This window comes from Lipotes vexillifer, unplaced genomic scaffold (assembly GCF_000442215.2).
Source record: "Lipotes vexillifer unplaced genomic scaffold, Lipotes_vexillifer_v1.1 scaffold231, whole genome shotgun sequence".
NCBI lineage: Eukaryota > Metazoa > Chordata > Mammalia > Artiodactyla > Lipotidae > Lipotes > Lipotes vexillifer.
In genome coordinates, this window is record NW_006791822.1 from 96,591 (window position 1) to 115,066 (window position 18,476).

Genomic DNA, 18,476 nt, shown 5'->3' on the forward strand with positions numbered 1-18,476 from the left:
CTGTGTGCCTTCAGTATAGTTAGAAGCTTCTTCATATTTGTGAGCAAGGGATGACATAATGATTGTTAACAAACAAGATTTTCCTCCTAGGTTAAAATAACCTCGTCTAGAAGAGGCAGGAGATGTGGGAACATGTGTGTATGTATAGCTGATTCACTTTGTTATAAAGCAGAAACTAACACACCATTGTAAAGCAATTATACCGCAATAAAGATGTTAAAAAAAAAAAAAAGAAGGGGCAATTGCAGAAGGTCTCCTGATACTGTTGAAGGCTTAGTTATATTCAAAGTTCCTGGTGACACTAATCATGACCCTCAGTCAGCAAGGAAGTTTGATTAAGCTGAAACCCCTATTTCCCTGCCCCTTCAGGGTAACTAAGAATTTATTACAGAGAAGAACCAAGAAAGAGTAAGAGAGGGGAGACAAATAATGAGCAACTCAGCAATTTTCATTCATTTAGAAGAATGCTGTAAAGAAAACTTAGAAAATGTATACCACAGAAGCAAAAGTTTTGAAAGACTGGCATACTTTGAATTAACCCAAGAAAACTCAACTAACTTTTCTTCAAGACGATAAAGAAAAGAAGAAGCTATCTTTACCAGAGTTACACAGCATAATAGTATCTACCATTCAAAAAGAATTTGGAGGAGAAACCTAGTTGTCTTGAAGAATTTATACTTGTAAAAACTATCATCATTACTGTATTGATTAAAAGGTAAGAGAAAATGTAAAAAAAAAAAAAAAAAACCTCGTCTATTGGTGATAATTATGCCTCACAATTTATGAATCAGATTAAAACACCCCAGAGATTTGCCAGTGCCTGTAAGTTCCATAATACATTCTCACCCCATGGATAAAGTTTGCCTGAATTCTTAATAGGAAATAAATACAGATATATGTCTATATGTATACATACATACAAGTACACACACACACTCACACACACACAAGTCTATGTGGGTTAATCTATAAACAACATTTGGCTTAAGAGGTGAAATGAACTCTACCAGAATCCTAATATCATTTGGTGAGTAGTCCAGAATTATTTGCCTAATATTGTCAAAGACAGAGAATTAAGAATAAATTACATATTCATAAATTTTAAAAAGTTATATGGGGACTTCCCTGGTGGCACAGTGGTTAAGAAGCCTCCTGCCAATGCAGGGGACATGGGTTCGATCCCTGGTCTGGGAAGATGTTGCAGAGCAACTAAGCCCGTGAGCCACAACTACTGAGCCTGCAACCTAGAGCCTGCGAGCCACAACTACTGAAGCCTGCGCGGCAAGAGCCCGTGCTCCGCAACAAGAGAAGCCACGGCAATAAGAAGCCCGCGCACCACAATGAAGAGTAGCCCCTGCTTGCTGCAACTAGAGAAAGCCGGCGCACAACGACAAAGACCCAAGGCAGCCAAAAATAAATAAATAATAAATTAAATAAATAAATTTAAAAAATAAAAAATTATACAAGGCAAGCTTGACTCTAAAATCAGCCACCTAAGTAACTACTTCTAGAATCTCTACCAGTATAAAAAGCCAAGTAACCATGAGGTGGTGTGAAAGCTTTCCTTTTGTTCCCTGTAACAGAAGATGCAGATGCATCTTATTTACAGAGGCTGGCTCCTCCTTCCATTCTCTATGATTTGCATGAGTGAGGCCTGATACAGTGTTGATTTGTTTGACTCCCTCCTCTTCTCTAGCATTACTGTCTTCTATAATAATTTTTTAAATTTGATCTGCAGACATGTGAAGACATGCTCTCATTTGCTTTTGCTAAAATATCAAATTTGTTTCTATCTTAAACATTTGTAGTGGAAATCTTTCCTAAAAATATCACACATACTCTGACTTCCTAAACAAAGCAGATTTTAACAATGCAAAACATAATTTCAACATTTTTTGAAGAGGCAGGTTATCACTGTGAATATCAGTCATTATATTCTATCATACAGGGTTATTGGGGTGCATGGGGGTTACTGGATCACGTACTAACGTTTCAGAAGGCTGTGCTTTTCTTTGGTCCCCATATTTCCTTCATTTTTAATACTTGTTTTCTGTATTTATAGTTACCTCCTATGCCTCATCCTTTTAAACTGTCAGCGATCATTTCTTCTGTGGGCAGCCTGATTCCCACAATTGTTTCTAATCTAACCTGCTCTTGAAAACAAAAAAGCTGGCTAGAACTGGGCCTAAAGAAAGCATGAGCACAGAGCAGAAATGTTAAAAACTTGGCATACAGGCCGTGACTCCACATTCCAGAGCCCACTGCAGACTAAATATCCATGCGCACTTCTCCACTGAGAACAAGTTATTCTCAGTACAGCACTCCAAGCAGACACTGTTAATAATTTAGCACATCAGAGGACTTTTGAAAATTAACTTTCAGAGTTTTGGTTGTTTTAGAGGAATGAGGCTGCTTTGCAACTCAGATCAGGATAGGTCAATTTTGATGATGAAGGGTAGCAGAATATTTCACCCCAAAATACACCCTTTTGGCTGTAAGAATTATTTTTAGTTGATTATTTTGAGAAACTACAGACACAGGAGCATCTCTGAAAACAGAATAGAAGTTACCCTTTTGTAAGAGAGATCTACATTTATAAAGGAAATTTACTTTAGAGAGGGGTCTGTACCAGGAAGAAAGCTCTTACCAAAGATAACTTCTTTCTGACTGTTCGTTTATCTGCTTTTATTTTATTTTTTTTAACCCACTTTATTTCCAAATATAACTTTCTAACTTGAGAGACTTATCTGCATGGCAGGGCAACCTTTGCTTACCAAACATTTCCTCTTTTCACTTTCCCAAGAAACGCCTTCCCCTCTTTGAAGCCCCAGACCCCTATCCGGTTCCTTAGCTCAGGATGGTATCTAAGCCTCAATCATCTGGCTGCCTTTTGAGGCTCAGATCTTTATAGTGCTCCTGTAGGTACATACGTATGTACTTACAATTGTTTATTTTTTCTCCTATTAATCTGTCTTTTATTACAGGGTGGGGGGTGTCTCAGCAGAGCACCTAGTAGGATTAAGGAAAAATGTTCCTCCTCTACAATGGACAGAGATCTCTTTAGACAGGACTGATATATTATGGAATAATATCTATGTTATACTTTACCTCTAGTAACCCTATAGAATGATGGAAAATTATTTGGTTAATTAGATTTTACCTGAGTTTAATCTGGGCTTTGCTGGAACGGTAAAAATTTCTACCTCTTTCTTTTTCAACCTTCATATTAGGCAGACTGATAAACCTGGATGACATCAAAACAGTTTGCAAAGCAAATGCCATCATTTAAAGAAATATCTTAGTAGAAAAGGGAGAGGGTGTAGCATACCAGAAACAGGTCATGGGACTACTCATTCATTCAAAGTTATCAGATTAGTGTTGTGTGCTTTCATTTATGATATTTTGTCATTCACTCAAGAGTCCACTTAGGTCCATATTGTCATTTGAGAAATGAAGAAGCAGGCTCAGAGAGGATAAGAAATTTGTTCAAGGTCACACAGCCAGTGAGTGATAAAGAGGACTGGCACTCAGGTCCACCTGATTCCCAATTCCAAATATGGAACTGAATGTATTAGTATAACCTCCAACTGGCATACATTTCACCATTCCCACTCCTTTCTCCCTCTTGATCCACTCTTATTTGATAATATAGAAACTATGTAATTGGTACAGAAATATAGGCTTATACCACTGATAAGGAGTGCTTAATTGTTAAGAACTTTCTGAATAAGTATCAAAAGCCTTAAAATATTCATACACTTTGACACAGTAATTCCCATTCTAGGATTTTATCCTAAAAGGAAAATCAGAAATTTGCACAAATATTTATGTGCAAAAGAGCTTAGTGAATTACAGCGTTATTCGTAATTGTGAATGTTTGTAATTAATGTAAATTCCAATAATAAAAGTCACACAACAGAATAAAAATAATGTTTTAGAATACTTAATATGTCAAATAATTATAACACATGATTAAGAGAAATAAGCATGTAAAACCATACCACAGAAAAAAGATTAGATGGACATAAATACCAGTATGTGGTAACAATAGTTATATCTACCTGGTAAGATTACAGTTGATTTTTAATTTTTTTCAGTTTCCTTTTATTTTCCAAATTTTCTATAATGAATATGTATTATTTTGTAATTAGATCATATTACAATTTTTAAACAAAAAAATCAGGCTATAATCTTTAAAAAATATATTAGTTAGTGTTAAGAACAATACAACCGGCCCAAAATGGAATTGTTTATGCTAAGTCCCACATCACTAAACCAAGACTTAATTACAGTTTTGGCTCTCCCTGATATTCCAATCAGGAATTGCCTAATCAGCATAAATTAGGTAATCTGCCTGATAGACCCCTGCAATCCCCTAAAGGAAAGTAACCTTGCAGTGACCAATCCACTTTTTTGCCTAGTATAACTTCCTTGCTCCCATTCCCTTCTGGATATTTTCATTTTGTACAGCTCCCCAGAGTTCCCTTCTATCTGCTAGATTGGATGCTGCCTGATTCGAATTGACTTTTGCTCAAACTCTCAAAATTTTTAGTATGCCTCAGTTTATCTTTCAACATTAGGAATGATGGAACAATGGACTGTCAATGATACATCCAAAGCTTCTGTAGAAGAGGAAAGAACCAATAGTTAACAGAGAACTTAAATGTAAATAATTTTATTTTTACAATGATTTTAATGAAGGCATTTATCTCTACAGAGGAGAAAGCTAATATTTATTTGTAAGTTGCAAGGTTTAATCTTAATGTACAAAGAAAATAAAGGTCTTCATGAAATACATGCAGCCAGAAAATTTCTTTCCTTAACTATTTTACTGTGAAATGAGATAAATGGACGTGAAAGTCCTTTATGAACTTGAAGTGCTTTACAAATCTATTACTATTACCATCAGAAGACTGTCATGTTCTACCTCTAGTAACTGCTGTGTGACTTGTCATGGGGTCATATATTTACACAAAAAATTATTTCCAAAGGTTGTGAAGATACTCCCAATTCTCATCACATTTAAGTAATAAGCTGTCTCCTGGTTGACAAATGCAGACAATTGCCTTGTGTGATATCCCCATGTCAGCCTTAGAACACTGCACTCCTAAAAGGACAATGCAGCTTAAATCCACATTGAATACAATCATTTTCTTACTTTAGATATGGGAGAAGTGTCAGGAAACATCAAATGCTCCAGTGCTTTTAAAAGACCCCAGAAAAAGATTAAAAAACATGAGCAAAACCCAGCTTTTGTAGCTACTGTATGGATTCAGCTGCTCTAAATTCTTAGAAATCCTAAAGTTGCTCAGACAAGGTGTTGGTTAAGTGAAGGTGGATAGTGGATGATGCCTCACTTGATTCATCATCAGCTATCACTGAGAGAATGAGTGAGATGGAAAATGGGCACAATTCATCTTTTTCTATGTAGCATAATGGGCCTAGAATCTGGCATCACTATTTAACACAGGAAATACATAAGATTAGAAACAAGGAGGCCTTGGGATTTTGCTCTAACTTCACCACTAATTTAAGAATGGGACCTTGGGTAAGTCACTTAACCTCTAAAAACATCAAATTTCTTATCAGCAAAATGTGACTCAATTAGATAATGAATTTGAAAACACTTTGCAAAATTAAAAGTACCAAGGAAATAATTCTTCCATTCCAAAAGGTTATGAACATCATTAAAATTTACCACACAGAAGAAGAGCACACACAAACGAGACTTAACTTGATGAACAGACAGATTTACAGAAGCGGTATCACATTAAGGCGGACCACAGGTCTAATAAAGACAAACAATGGGCACCAACCTATGCCTGAGGAAATCTGGATTTTCACAGGAAACACAGAGCTTCTAGTGAAATGTTCTCTAGGTGGTATGGAGATGATCCAACAATATGTCCTAACTTCAGAAGGAGAGAACGGTATCTTGAAAAACCAAGAGGACTTTCAGAGAGACCGACAAGAGATGCATTAATACAGGCATCAAGCTCCAGATCAAATTAAAGTTTTACAGAGCTGTGAAAGAGGCTCAGAAAGAACAAATTCTTGCAGGAGGTGGAGTCCTTGAAAGTTAGCTTTGATGGATGGATGATTAGGCAACTGACTGACCAACCTCCCTGGGAGGCAGCTTTAGCAACTTGGGCTATTCCTGAGTCTAAGAGGCAGACTCACAAACAATGCTAAGCAACTAAAAGAGCTTCTAATTGAAAAGTAAAATGTATTTTCAAAGGGGAAGTAGGGGGTCTGACACATGCGGTAGTTAGCAGTCTACTACTGACTCTATAACCACTATAGCCAGAGAAGTCCGCTGATGTGTCAGACATGTTAAGAAGTGCAAGTTTGCCACAGCATACGATTGCCGTAGCTTTCTTCCCAAGCATTTCAAGAAAGAAGTTATAAGGCCAACTTCCATAATGATGCCTGTTACACAATAAGGACAAGCCAGGGGCCTAGGAATTCAATTTTCCACAGGTCCCGTCAATGTAGCCATATACTGACCCACTCTCTCATGGAAATAGCCGGAGAAATATAAATATCAAGACTATGAGCACATCACAGGCCTCACTGGAAAAGCCCCACACAGAAAAATGTGTGGGTGTGAATTTTTCCATTCTGGAAGGGTAAAGGCCTGAGCTGATGATGCTGGGATGAGACACTGAAGTCTTTAGAGAAGTGAAACAAGTGTAATAAAGTTGACACACAGATTACCAAATAGCCTTTCCCTTATAACTGATGCTAAATTTGTGGTTTTGATTTGAAAGGTACAGAGAGACATTCTGCATTTTTTTAGGAAAAAAAAAAAAGGGAGAAGATCATCATCATTGGTCTCTAATCTTTTCTAAAAGAAAAAATTATTTGTCTCTAACCTGGCTTTTTCTTCACTTTTTTCCCCTTGAGGAACGGTAACTCTTATTTTTAAATTTTAGGAAGATGTTTTATATTCTTCTGAATATTGCCTAATGCATAGATAAAAAGTACTGAAACATTTTTCTCTTCTTTTTTTTTTTTTTGTGGTACGCAGCCCTCTCACTGCTGTAGCCTCTCCCGTTGGCCCAGCCGCTCCGCGGCATGTGGGATCTTCCCGGACCAGGGCACGAACCTGTGTCCCCTGCATCAGCAGGCGGACTCTCAACCACTGCGCCACCAGGGAAGCCCTCTCTGTTCTTTTTATATACAATTAAGTGTTCCTTAGAATGTGTAACCTGGACTTCCCTGGCAGTCCAGTGGTTAAGACTCTGTGGTTCCACCGCAGGGGGCATGGGTTCAATCCCTGGTCAGGGAATTAAGATCCGGCATGCCTCGCAATGTGGTCAAAAGAAAAAAAAAAAGTAAATTATGCTCAAAGAATGTGTAACCTTTCCTGCCTACCCACCCTCATCTTAATCCTAAATTTACATATCTACATTTTAACCATGTTGTCAAAATTCGGTTTAAAGTCATGTTTCTTCTTCAAAATTCTTCATATTCATCTTTCTTGAGGCAGCAATCACCTATTACCTGGGATTACACCTGTCTGGGTATGACTGCTCTATTACACATCAGGTTGTTTGAGAAAGAACACAAATGTTAAGAGTGTGGGCTTTGGAGTAAGAATATTCTGGTTTCAAATCCTTGTTCTGCCCTAAACTGGTAGTAAGGGCTAAATAACCTAGAACAAATTATTTAACTTCTCTGATCTTCAGTTGTCTAATCTACAACATGGTACCATCACTTCACAGGTAAGGCTTAAACTAGACGGTACGCCTGCACATTATTTTTTCTTTCTATATACCTGACAGCATCATAGGTGCTAGATAAATATCTGTTTAAAGAATAGACAAGAAATGAATAAGGCAGTAAGAACGGAGAAGTTACAAGAAATGTCTTTGAAAAAGGATTTCCTTGGTTTAAATTAGCAGTATATATCTGCATCATTCAGGCAGTTAGTGCATTACATTGAGGACAAACGAACACAATCCTAAGTATCCTACCTGATATAATGACTACAAAAATACTGATCTGATGTTATTTAATAACTATTATTGTTACACTCATAGTGTCACAGGTGCTTTAGAAGCTAAATCTATTAAAGAGTGAAAACATAAAAACTAGAAACTTGTGGACTGGTTTATATATGGCACACATAAAGTCTATTATAAAACTGGCATCAATACCCTTGGATGCAAATCCTTTTCTGAGTATTTGTTTGTCACAAGTTTTTTGCAGGACTTTATTTTTTCATAAAGGTGCTCCAAGAATTGTAATGGATACCCCTCTTGGTAACCTCTATTGATTGAGTTCTGGCTTCTGTATTTTAAGAGTCATGTTGGAATAACTGAGCCCAAATACCCCAACTCTGAGGACTGCTCTCACTCCACAAGACACACACACACACACACACACACACACACACACACACATACATGTTCCGTGGCTCACCATGGCCTCCTGGACTGCTTATTACCCTGCCTTTTGCACCCCCAACCACAATAATTAGGCCAGTATTGGATCACCACGAGCTAGTCACATCATCTTTCTCCTAAAGAATGAAGGAATGGTATCCAGAAATTCCAGTTAGTGAGCTTCCTATAAACAAATAAACTTGGGGATCCCTATTGTTATGCTCGTTTTCTGCCTTATATTTAAAGAAATATAAGCAATCTGTTCAACAGAGAGAGAGAAAGAAATTAAATGGACATGAAGAGGGAGAAAGATCTAATAACTCAGGTGGCCCCTGAGAGACTGAGAGGAAGAAAAAGCATCCTTGATTCTGGCAACATTCCAACTCTCACTATATCCCCTTGATGCCCATCAATAATAATAAAGGAGCAAAAATAAATTTGTAAAACAAATGACCAAAAAAAAACTCCATTAGCATTAGTAGTGTGCTTGTATGCAAACCCTTTTCTGAGCATGTTTGTTAAACACCGTACCACTAAAAAAAAAAAGTACAACATACATTAAGAGATTTAAACAGATACAAGAAACATGTTAAAATTAAAACAGCATAAAACAGTGCCTCAAGCTCAGTATTTTATGTATTCTAATACCTCTCTAGCTGATTGTATAAGAAGTAATCTAGCATGTTGTATGCATTAGCTCAGTCATCGTGGAGATAAAAAGGTAAAGCCATCCTGAAACAGGAAACCAATATTCTTCCTGTTTAATCAACAAATCTAAAAATTTATTCTTTTCAACTATTTATTCTTGCTCTTGTCCACCACAACATGGTGTTCCACATAGTTTTATGACAAAGAGAAATTTTTCATGAGACTCTTTTGTATCCCCACCCCCTTAAAGAAAGAGGGAGGAAAAACTGTTTCACACAGAAGGCGTTAGTTGTATGAATTAGAACTGCCACCTAAGTGTGGGCTAATGTAACCAAGAGGGATTTCACCTACATCCATTCAGTCAGTTTATGGGGGTTTAAAGAAATTCCAAAGAGTCATCAGAAGAGGAAAAATAAAGGTAATGCTTTTTGCCACACAGGTAGAATCTTTGAAAGTATGTGTAATATGTAAAACATTTTGACACCCCCATCATATTTTTCCAGAATTAACAGTATAAATTGCTTCTCTTGTTCAAGAGCTTCCTATCAGCCTCTCTAATCACTACTCACAGTAACCTCAACTCCTGCCACAATGTACAAGATGCAACTCTTGTCTTGCATTGCACTAACTCTTGCACTTGTGGCAAACGGTGCACCTACTTCAAGCTCTACAGAGAACACAAAGAAACAAGTGCAGTCATTGCTGCAGGATTTACATTTGCTTTTGAAGGAAATTAATGTAAGTTTATTCCCTTTCTTACTCAAATTATTACATTTAATTTTTCTAAGTGGAGTTTCTTTTTTTTAATAACAATGTTATGCTTTCTCAGAATTACAAGAACCTCAAGCTCTTCAGGATGCTCACATTTAAATTTTACATGCCCAAGAAGGTAAGTACAACTTTCTACATTCATTTACATTTTAATAGAATTGAAAGTAATGTGAAAATTTACAAACTACCTGGATTAATAGCACTTCATCTGAGGAGAAGAATTAGTAACCTCAGCATCTTTTTGAAAAAAACCAAGTTTGCTAATGGGCTTCTGAAAAATGGCTTTGCCAATATTTTCTTTATATGTACTTATGTGTGTTTTGGGGTAGAGGGAATGGGAAGAAAATAATAATATTCTCTTTATTGCTCAGACAGTTTTAAAAAAGATTGTGTTGACCTACTGTTTTATTTAAAAATATAAAACTCTAGAGATACTTGATCATAACACTTTACCATTCAAATTAGCAAAACTGATATCAGAGGGCCCACTTTAAAATAAATCCTTTACTGTTTTAGGAAAGATTCTTAAAGATCTATCTTCGAGAGGCAGCACAGCAGTAATCCATAGCACAGATTCTAGGGCAGATTATTTAAACTGAAATCTCAGCTCTGCCATGTCCAATCTTTTGTAACCTTGGGCAAGTTACTCTCTTTGTGATTCAGTTTCTTACTTACTTATGTAAATGATAATTGTATATACTTCATATAGTTTTGTGAGGATTCAGGAGTAAATGTAAAGTACTCAGAACAGTACCTGGCATATGGTAAACACCATATAAGCATTAGCTATTAGAAGTAATAATAAAGACAAAATTCTTCCTGGAGAGTATAAAGTAAAATTTTGGACTTACACATCTTTCATGTCAATAGACCTAGAGACTTCTGATGCTATATGACTTACATTCCAAGACTAAAAGCTTCATTTGGTCGTTTGGGGATTCAGACAGTTAGCTAAGCATCATCTAAGCTCCTAGAGCTACGCTAGTCATGTAAAGTTTCCTAGTCGTCATACCAGTCAACAGATAATGGGCAAAATCTGATGCTAAGAAGAGCTTGTCCCTGGGTGAACAGCCCAGAAAAAAAATGGGATTTAAGGGTAATGAATGCAATCCCACTGACCCACTTCTTATAAATTCGAGGAAATTATACATCAAACTACCCCTTTAAAAGATAAAGGAGATAACTTAGAGATGCTCCTCCAACTTAATCAGAGTCACGTAACTCTTACCTCCAGCAGCGTAAAGACACTAGACTGTTTTTTGAAGGAAAGAGCTCCAAGTTGTTCATGCCAAAAACTTAAGCCCTGAACTTGCAGAATTTACAGTAGCAAGCTGAAAGGGCATTAGATGAAAATGTCATAAAATGTATGTGGTGTATTCCTACCTCTCCCTTTAAAAAGTGTTAAAAAGATAACACCAGATTATGTGCATAATTTAGAGGGTGGTAGAATTCTTTGAAATCTAGCAGTTTCTAAATGACAACGCAAAATCTATTTGAAACTAAAAGTAATGTGATAAACGCCATTCATTTGTTCATTTTACAACCATTCATGTTTGCAAAAGAATTTAGAGAGCTATAAAAACATTTAATTCAAAGGTTGTTATGTTAATGTTATAAAGAAAAAGAACTGAAATTTAATCCTGGCTCCACCTAGTCATATGGCCTTGGGGAAGACATTGAAATTCTGAGATTTAGTTTCCTTATTTGTAATATGGAGATAACACACTGCATTACCTATCTCAAAAGGTGGCTGTGAGACTTGGGCTTCTTTAGGACAAAACACTTTGAAATTATAATGTACCATAGAAGCATGAAATATTATCATTATATATAGAAGTGTGTTATGTGTGTGTATTTGTATGTGTATATGTCTAAATTAGGAGGCCCATACAAAAATCCTTCAAATATTGTAAGCTTTTATTTGATTTGGACAAATCATTTTTAAAAATATATCTTAGGGCTTCCCTGGTGGCGCAGTGGTTCAAAGTCCGCCTGCTGATGCAGGGGACACGGGTTCGTGCCCCGGTCTGGGAAGATCCCACATGCCGCAGACCAGCTGGGCCCGTGAGACATGGCCGCTGAGCCTGCGCATCGGGAGCCTGTGCTCCGCAATGGGAGAGGCCACAACAGTGAGAGGCCCGCGTACCGCAAAACAAAACAACAACAACAAAAAAAATGTATCTTAATGTAATTATAGAAAAGTAAAAAATTAAGATGTAGTTATATGTGCCTTGCTATGTTGACCCATTACTAAATAGCTACAACTAACTAATCCATAAAGTGTTGGAACTGTGACAGATGGCATCCAAGAGCTCCCTCTGCCCCTAACATTTTATGATTCTCAACTCTTAGATTATTAAATATTAGAGAATGTGATCCTATACTTCCACATTATGACTACTCTGATTCTAATAATTTCTCTGCAGCCTGGAAAAGAATTCAACCTATATTGGTGATTTACATTTGGGTGCAGAAATGTTGACTTTTTTTCAAAGCCAAATTAAGCTGAAATTAATGACTCATTATTTGTTAACTAACAGTTAATGCTAACTATGGGCAGCTGAACTCTCATTTTTCCAGTCTTATAATGTTGGTCCATCTTTACAGTAATGATGAAAACAGAGAGAATGGTAAAAACTATATACTGCCTCTGTTAATAAATTATGATATTAATTTCTGATTCTGACCTTTAGTCAGGGCAAATTGACCTGATAATTACTTTTATTATTATTCAAGGCTACAGAATTGAAACATCTTCAGTGTCTAGCAGAAGAACTCAAACCTCTGGAGGATGTGCTAAATGTTGCTCAAAGCAAAACCCAGAACTCGATAGATATCAAAGATTTAATGGACAATATCAACAGAATAGTTTTGACACTAAAGGTAAGATATTACCTTATTTGTTCTCCTGGAAATAAAATAAATGGAAGGGTGTTTTAACATGGTATAACATTTTTGGTGTTTGTGAAGTACTCATGCATTTTAAGTTCACTGTGAACATAACTCATTTTTATATTAGGTGGAGCTGGGAAGTGTAAGCTAGAGGGCTTCCACCTACCATCCATTCAGGTACAAGCCCCCACTGCTGCACTCTGTCACCCCTCACATGAACACAAAATTGGGAGTGGAAGAAGATACTGAATTGAATTTCACAGAAAGCAGACAGGTTTCATTATATATTTTTTAATTCCTTCAGATCATTTTCCAGAATAGCTAATTCTGATTACCTGAAAGACTTTTTAAATGAGATTTTCCTATCACCTGGTGGAAGAACCGAGAGATTTGTCTAAAAAAAAAAGGCAACCAGTAAAATAGCCAATGGACCAGATAATTAACTTTTTATTTAGAAGTAATACTCACTTTCAGGACCTCAAGTATTTTTAAATGCATAGGAAGCATGAAACATACAAGGAACTTGGGTGATGTGAGGAATTCATGGCTCTCTTTTCTCATCCATCTGCCAAAGTACAAAATTCATGAATTAATAGATATCCTAAATAAACAGCATAATTTTAATTACAGTAGAACCAACTTTCTAAAAGTATGTAACTCTAGTTGTTTCCAAATAAGAGTCACTTTATTAGTAGACAGTCTTTCTATTTAATTTAAAAAATACATTGAGATCAATGTCATCTACCCATTGATAGACTCAGTTTACCATCTATGTCAATAATTTTTCTCTAAAATTCTTGACCAACATCAGAAAAACTCATTCTAAATTCTAGATGCAAAATTAATATAAAATTACATGAAAATCAGAAAAAGCAAGATACTTAAAAAAATCTAAACCCCCAAGAAGTTATAATATTTAAATAACTATATGTAAGAGTGTATATAATACTGCAATAGTTTGTTTAAAGGGAATACTTTATCTCACTTGATTTATGTTTTCAGGATAGGAATTACTTCAAATTTGAAAAAGTCCCCCCTTTCAATCTCACTATATATCAAATATTTTCTTCTTAGCTTGTCAGCCAGAGGCAGAGTTGAAACAGTTCCTATCAGCAGAGGAGGTTAATTTCTAAAAAGTCAGTCCACAGAATTTCTAATGTTTAGATTTCTAAAAATTGGGAAATTTATCTGCACTGAGGTGGGGTGGGATTCGTTATGAGTATTTTTGAAAACGTTCTTCATACAAATTTCCCCCTAAAGCTTATCCTAACTTACTCTGGGTTGGTTCCATCTTGCTTTGGGGAAAATATGAGGAGATTCACTCCAGCAGACTAATAGGAGATTTAAGATTTAGAAATGAAAAAAGTATAATGTGCTTATCACTGTATACATGTAACCTATATTTAGATATACATATAATTCAAGAGGAAAAGAGGTTTAACAACTTTAATTCTGCATGCAGCACTTAATGAAGTATTTGTATAAAACTTTAAAAATGTTTATTGTACAAAATTCAGGAATAAAAATCTTGTGTTCATTAAGAGTGACAATTAACAAATAAGGAAAATTTCAGCTTTTATGGCACTATCACTGGGTATAATAACATATAACTTTGGCACATCATTTTGATCATTTCAGGAAAATATGAATGGTTAACATACTTGAAAATAAAGGCCGTAAGTCTAAAAGACTTCAACTGAAAATATTATATATAAGGTAAACTACCCTGAACTAAAACAAAATTAAAATGTTTTCTTTTACAGGGATCTGAAACAAGATTCAGATGTGAATATGATGATGAGACAGTAACTGCTGTAGAATTTCTGAACAAATGGATTACCTTTTGTCAAAGCATCTACTCAACAATGACTTGATAATTAAGTGCCTCCCATTTTAAATGTATCAGGCTTTCTATTTATTTAAATATTTAAAATGTATATTTATTTTTTGATGTACGCTTTTCTACCTTTTGTAACTATTAGTCTTCAGATGATAAATATGGATCTTTTAAGATTCTTTTTGTAAGCCCTACGGGCTCTAAAAAATTCACTTAAATTATTTATCCTAAAGTATTTATTTTTATGTTGAATTGTTAAAGATAATGTCTATGTAGGTCAGTTAATAAAATTATTTAATAAAAACAAGCCCAGATATTTGTTATTCCGGGAATAGCACAGAGTGAGCACTAAAATATTTCTGAATTACTCATGTAAACTCACAAGACGGTTAAGATGCTTACAAAAGTCACTCTTCCCCTGAAGAGGTATGTGGAATACAGAAATGGGTTTCTCAAAGCTCTTGCTTTCTCCTTTCATAAGTTGATTAGACTCTTAATTCTAATCTGAGACTACCTCATCAAATTATACTATTTTCCTTCTCCAGGTCATGCCTTAAATTTAAATAAGATGCCAAAACAAAAACATTCTTGAAACCCTTTATATAATTGGTGTGTCTTTCTATCCATTCTCCAACATCTTATACCTTGCTCTCTGCCCTCAGGAGGCTCACCTGTTTGACCTATATCAAAGCTCTCCCCTGCCCTTTGGCTTTCCACTGGGTCCTGCCACTGGGGAACCCTGGTAGGATGTCTGCGGGACAGAAGAGATTCCCCTGACATTCCCTATGGAGTAGCCACTGGATGGTTGTGCCTCTCGACCAAAGAACCCAGTTTCTCTCAAGGTGGCTCTCTTGAGACTTTTTCCTTCTGAGTTCTGCTAACCTTTCCCTCCACTCCTCCCTTCCAGCCTAAAGATGGTAGCACTTATACTATTACCAGCTCCAGGGTACTGTACTATTCCTTGCAGTTTCCCTGTATGCTGACCATAGCTTTGTAAATTGTCTCTTTATTAGGTTCTCCTTGAATTATTCTGAGTATGCCATCTGTTTTCTGAGTCAGACACAGTAGTTGTACCAGAAATAGCCCTAAGAAATAGATCCTCAAAATAGAATTCTGGGACCAGGTTGTTCATATATTCAAGGAATACAACAAAATAAGACCATGAGAAATCTATGGGATGTAGCATCCTGATTTTTCAAATTATTATCAGTGGTAGCATAGGAAGAAATGCAGATAGAGAGCAAGATGTGAGATGAAATGACTGTGACATTTAATTGCTACAGCAATAATAGTTATAAAAGTTGTGATTATCACCTAATAGTATTCTTCTGACAGTCTCAGAGAATGAAGGGAAAAAAATTAAAGTTATGAACACACAATTAAAGACATTCATGGGCAACCAGAAGTCCTCATTGGCAGTTGTGAAGGAGTTCATCTCTTATAATCATAGGGTGTATATGGCAGAGAATAAAGCAAAGAGTCTAATGTAAGATCTGCAAAGAGCTAGTGCCACTTAAAAGCTTAAGCCCTCCAGGTCTCTTACAGTAAGGATGGGGAAGGAGTGGGACTCTGAGATATGGGATGTGGATGTTCTGCCAGACACAGAGACTGAGAACCTTAAACATCTGTCTTTCCTGTTGACAGAGACAACTCCTTTTCTTTAATAGAATCCCTTGTGAGGAAAAACCACTCCTTTACTTAAAAACCTTCCAATGACTCACAAATTGAGGACAATTTTCCTCAGAACACACCTCTACCATCTTTCCTTGCCTCCATGCCTAAAATGGGAGTTAAGATCTCAACATTCTGGGGCAATGAGATACAAAGTGTTTAGACCAATGGGGATGAAAAAGAAGTCATGTTTGGGCTACTTTAATTGTGATGAATGCAACTCCCTGGGACTCCGAATTTAATGATAACTTGCAAATGGCATTAACAGCTGGTTGAGTAAATGCTGGGACTCTACAGTGGCCTCTTTTAATGATGTTGAAATGCCAGAGCTTCTTGGTAGAAGATGGAGTCCAAAGGACCAGGGAAGTGGAAATGTTGAAATGGATCCATTAGGTACAGTCTTCTCATCCTGCCCAGGAAGACTTTAGGAAGTACACTGGTAAGAGAGACACTAGCATCCACCAGAGTTCTGTGGTGGTGTTTTCATTAGGCCAGAAATGACAGACGGTGCTGCAATGGAACTGGCTTCCCGGATGTCATTGGGGAATAACGTAATCCTGGAATGATAAAGGCCAGGTGACAGCACTTAGCCCTCAAAGACAAAATGGAAGCAATCACCACAATAAACCACAGGGCAGAGTGCTAATCAAAGTGTTTTATCCAAAACAGATCTTAAGTGGTGGCTACCTGATTGCAAGATCCCTAAAAATTAGAAGATTCTAATTCTGTTGGGCAGAAATGAGTGAAAGTCACCATAATTGGAATTCATGACCTGTTCCAAGTTCCTGGATTTAAGCCACTTCATATACCTGGTATTCCTGCCTCAGAAGGGGTATGCAGAATCCCTTTAAGGAAGGATACTGTAATATGGCCGCAGATGTATACTGCAAAAATTTCCCCAAGCCATTCTGCAAGAGATATTTACCAGGGAGACAATTTGCTGAAGAATGGGAACTATCAAGATATTCTGGGGGCTATTAGATAATGGCCCTGAAGGACCCTATAATTCTGAAACTCCACTGTGAGCCACCAGTGGGAATGGGGACTTAGCCTGATGGAAGATTAGCCCAGGTCCCTCTCCGGAGGGCCCAAAGGGATCACAGACACTCCTGTAGCACACCCCCATAGTGGCCAAGGAGCTGCACTGTTCAGGACTCCCTTCTAGAGAACATATTCTCCAGGGAGCATAGGTGACTGACAGACTCTAGCTATTGCCATTTTCATTTACATAACATGGGCAATAGAATACGTTAACTGTCTTGTCCCAGGGATATATCAATTTTACTGTTTTCTATCCTAATTAGTCTGGAGAGTACTTGATCATCTTACTATTTCAAAGAATATCATGTGGGTCCATTACATTGATGCTTTTATGCTAACTGGATTTGTTGAGAAGTAACAAGTAGGAGTAGTGCCTGAGTAAGGCGAATGTGCGTTAGAAGAAGGGTGAAAAGTTCAGGGATGTGTCACAAATATGAAGTTTCTAAGGATCCAGTAGTTTCATGCATGTTAGGAGGTTCCTCTACAGTGGAAGGCAAGATGCTGTGCCTTGAAAGGCCAATTACAAAGAGGCACAAAGCTTGGTGAGCCTCTGGGATTTAAAAGAACACTACATTTGCTACTCTGACCCGTTTTTGAAGGGTAACTCATAAGGCTGTCAGTTTTCAATGAGGCCCACAGCAAGAAAGGGCTACATAGCAGGCCCAGGCCTCAATACAAATTCTTCAGCCACATGAGATTTATGACCCAGCCGACCCAGTGTTATTCAAAGTGTTTGTGATAGAGATGTTAAAAGCCTGTAGAAAGTCCCCAAAAGATAATGACCACACAGTCTTATAGTTTTTAGAAAAGACCACACCCTACACTGCAGATACTCCATTAAAAGCTGCTCTTGGCTTGTTACAAAACCCTGGTAGAGACAAATGTCTGACCATAGGACAACAAAAGATTATGCAAACTGAACTGCCCATCATGAACTAGTTATTAACTGATGTACTGAAACATAGTATTGGACAACAGAGCACATTTCACTATAAAATGCGAGTGAGTAGGTATAAACAGGTCCAAGAGGGACAAGTCAACTTTATCAGCAGGCAGTTTAGATTTTCATGGTATGTGGTTTAACCCCGCTCCCTCAGCCTACTCCTTCGGCTTCTTGCGGAGTTCCCTATTATGAGAGAAAATTGAGGGCCTGGTTCACAAATGGATCTGCACCAGATGCTGGTATCAGCCAGAATGGATGATCCCAGAGTAATAACCCTATGCAG

General features: G+C 36.9%; 1 protein-coding gene across 1 annotated transcript; it reads left to right on the plus strand.

Moving 5' to 3' along the window:
• Positions 1–9,582: 9,582 nt before the first annotated feature.
• Positions 9,583–14,840, plus strand: IL2 (interleukin 2). Its single transcript, XM_007464831.1, has 4 exons — positions 9,583–9,776; positions 9,868–9,927; positions 12,546–12,692; positions 14,465–14,840. Exons 1-4 carry the CDS (start codon positions 9,630–9,632, stop codon positions 14,573–14,575), a joined length of 465 nt encoding a protein of 154 aa, XP_007464893.1. The 5' UTR covers positions 9,583–9,629; the 3' UTR covers positions 14,576–14,840.
• Positions 14,841–18,476: the final 3,636 nt, after the last annotated feature.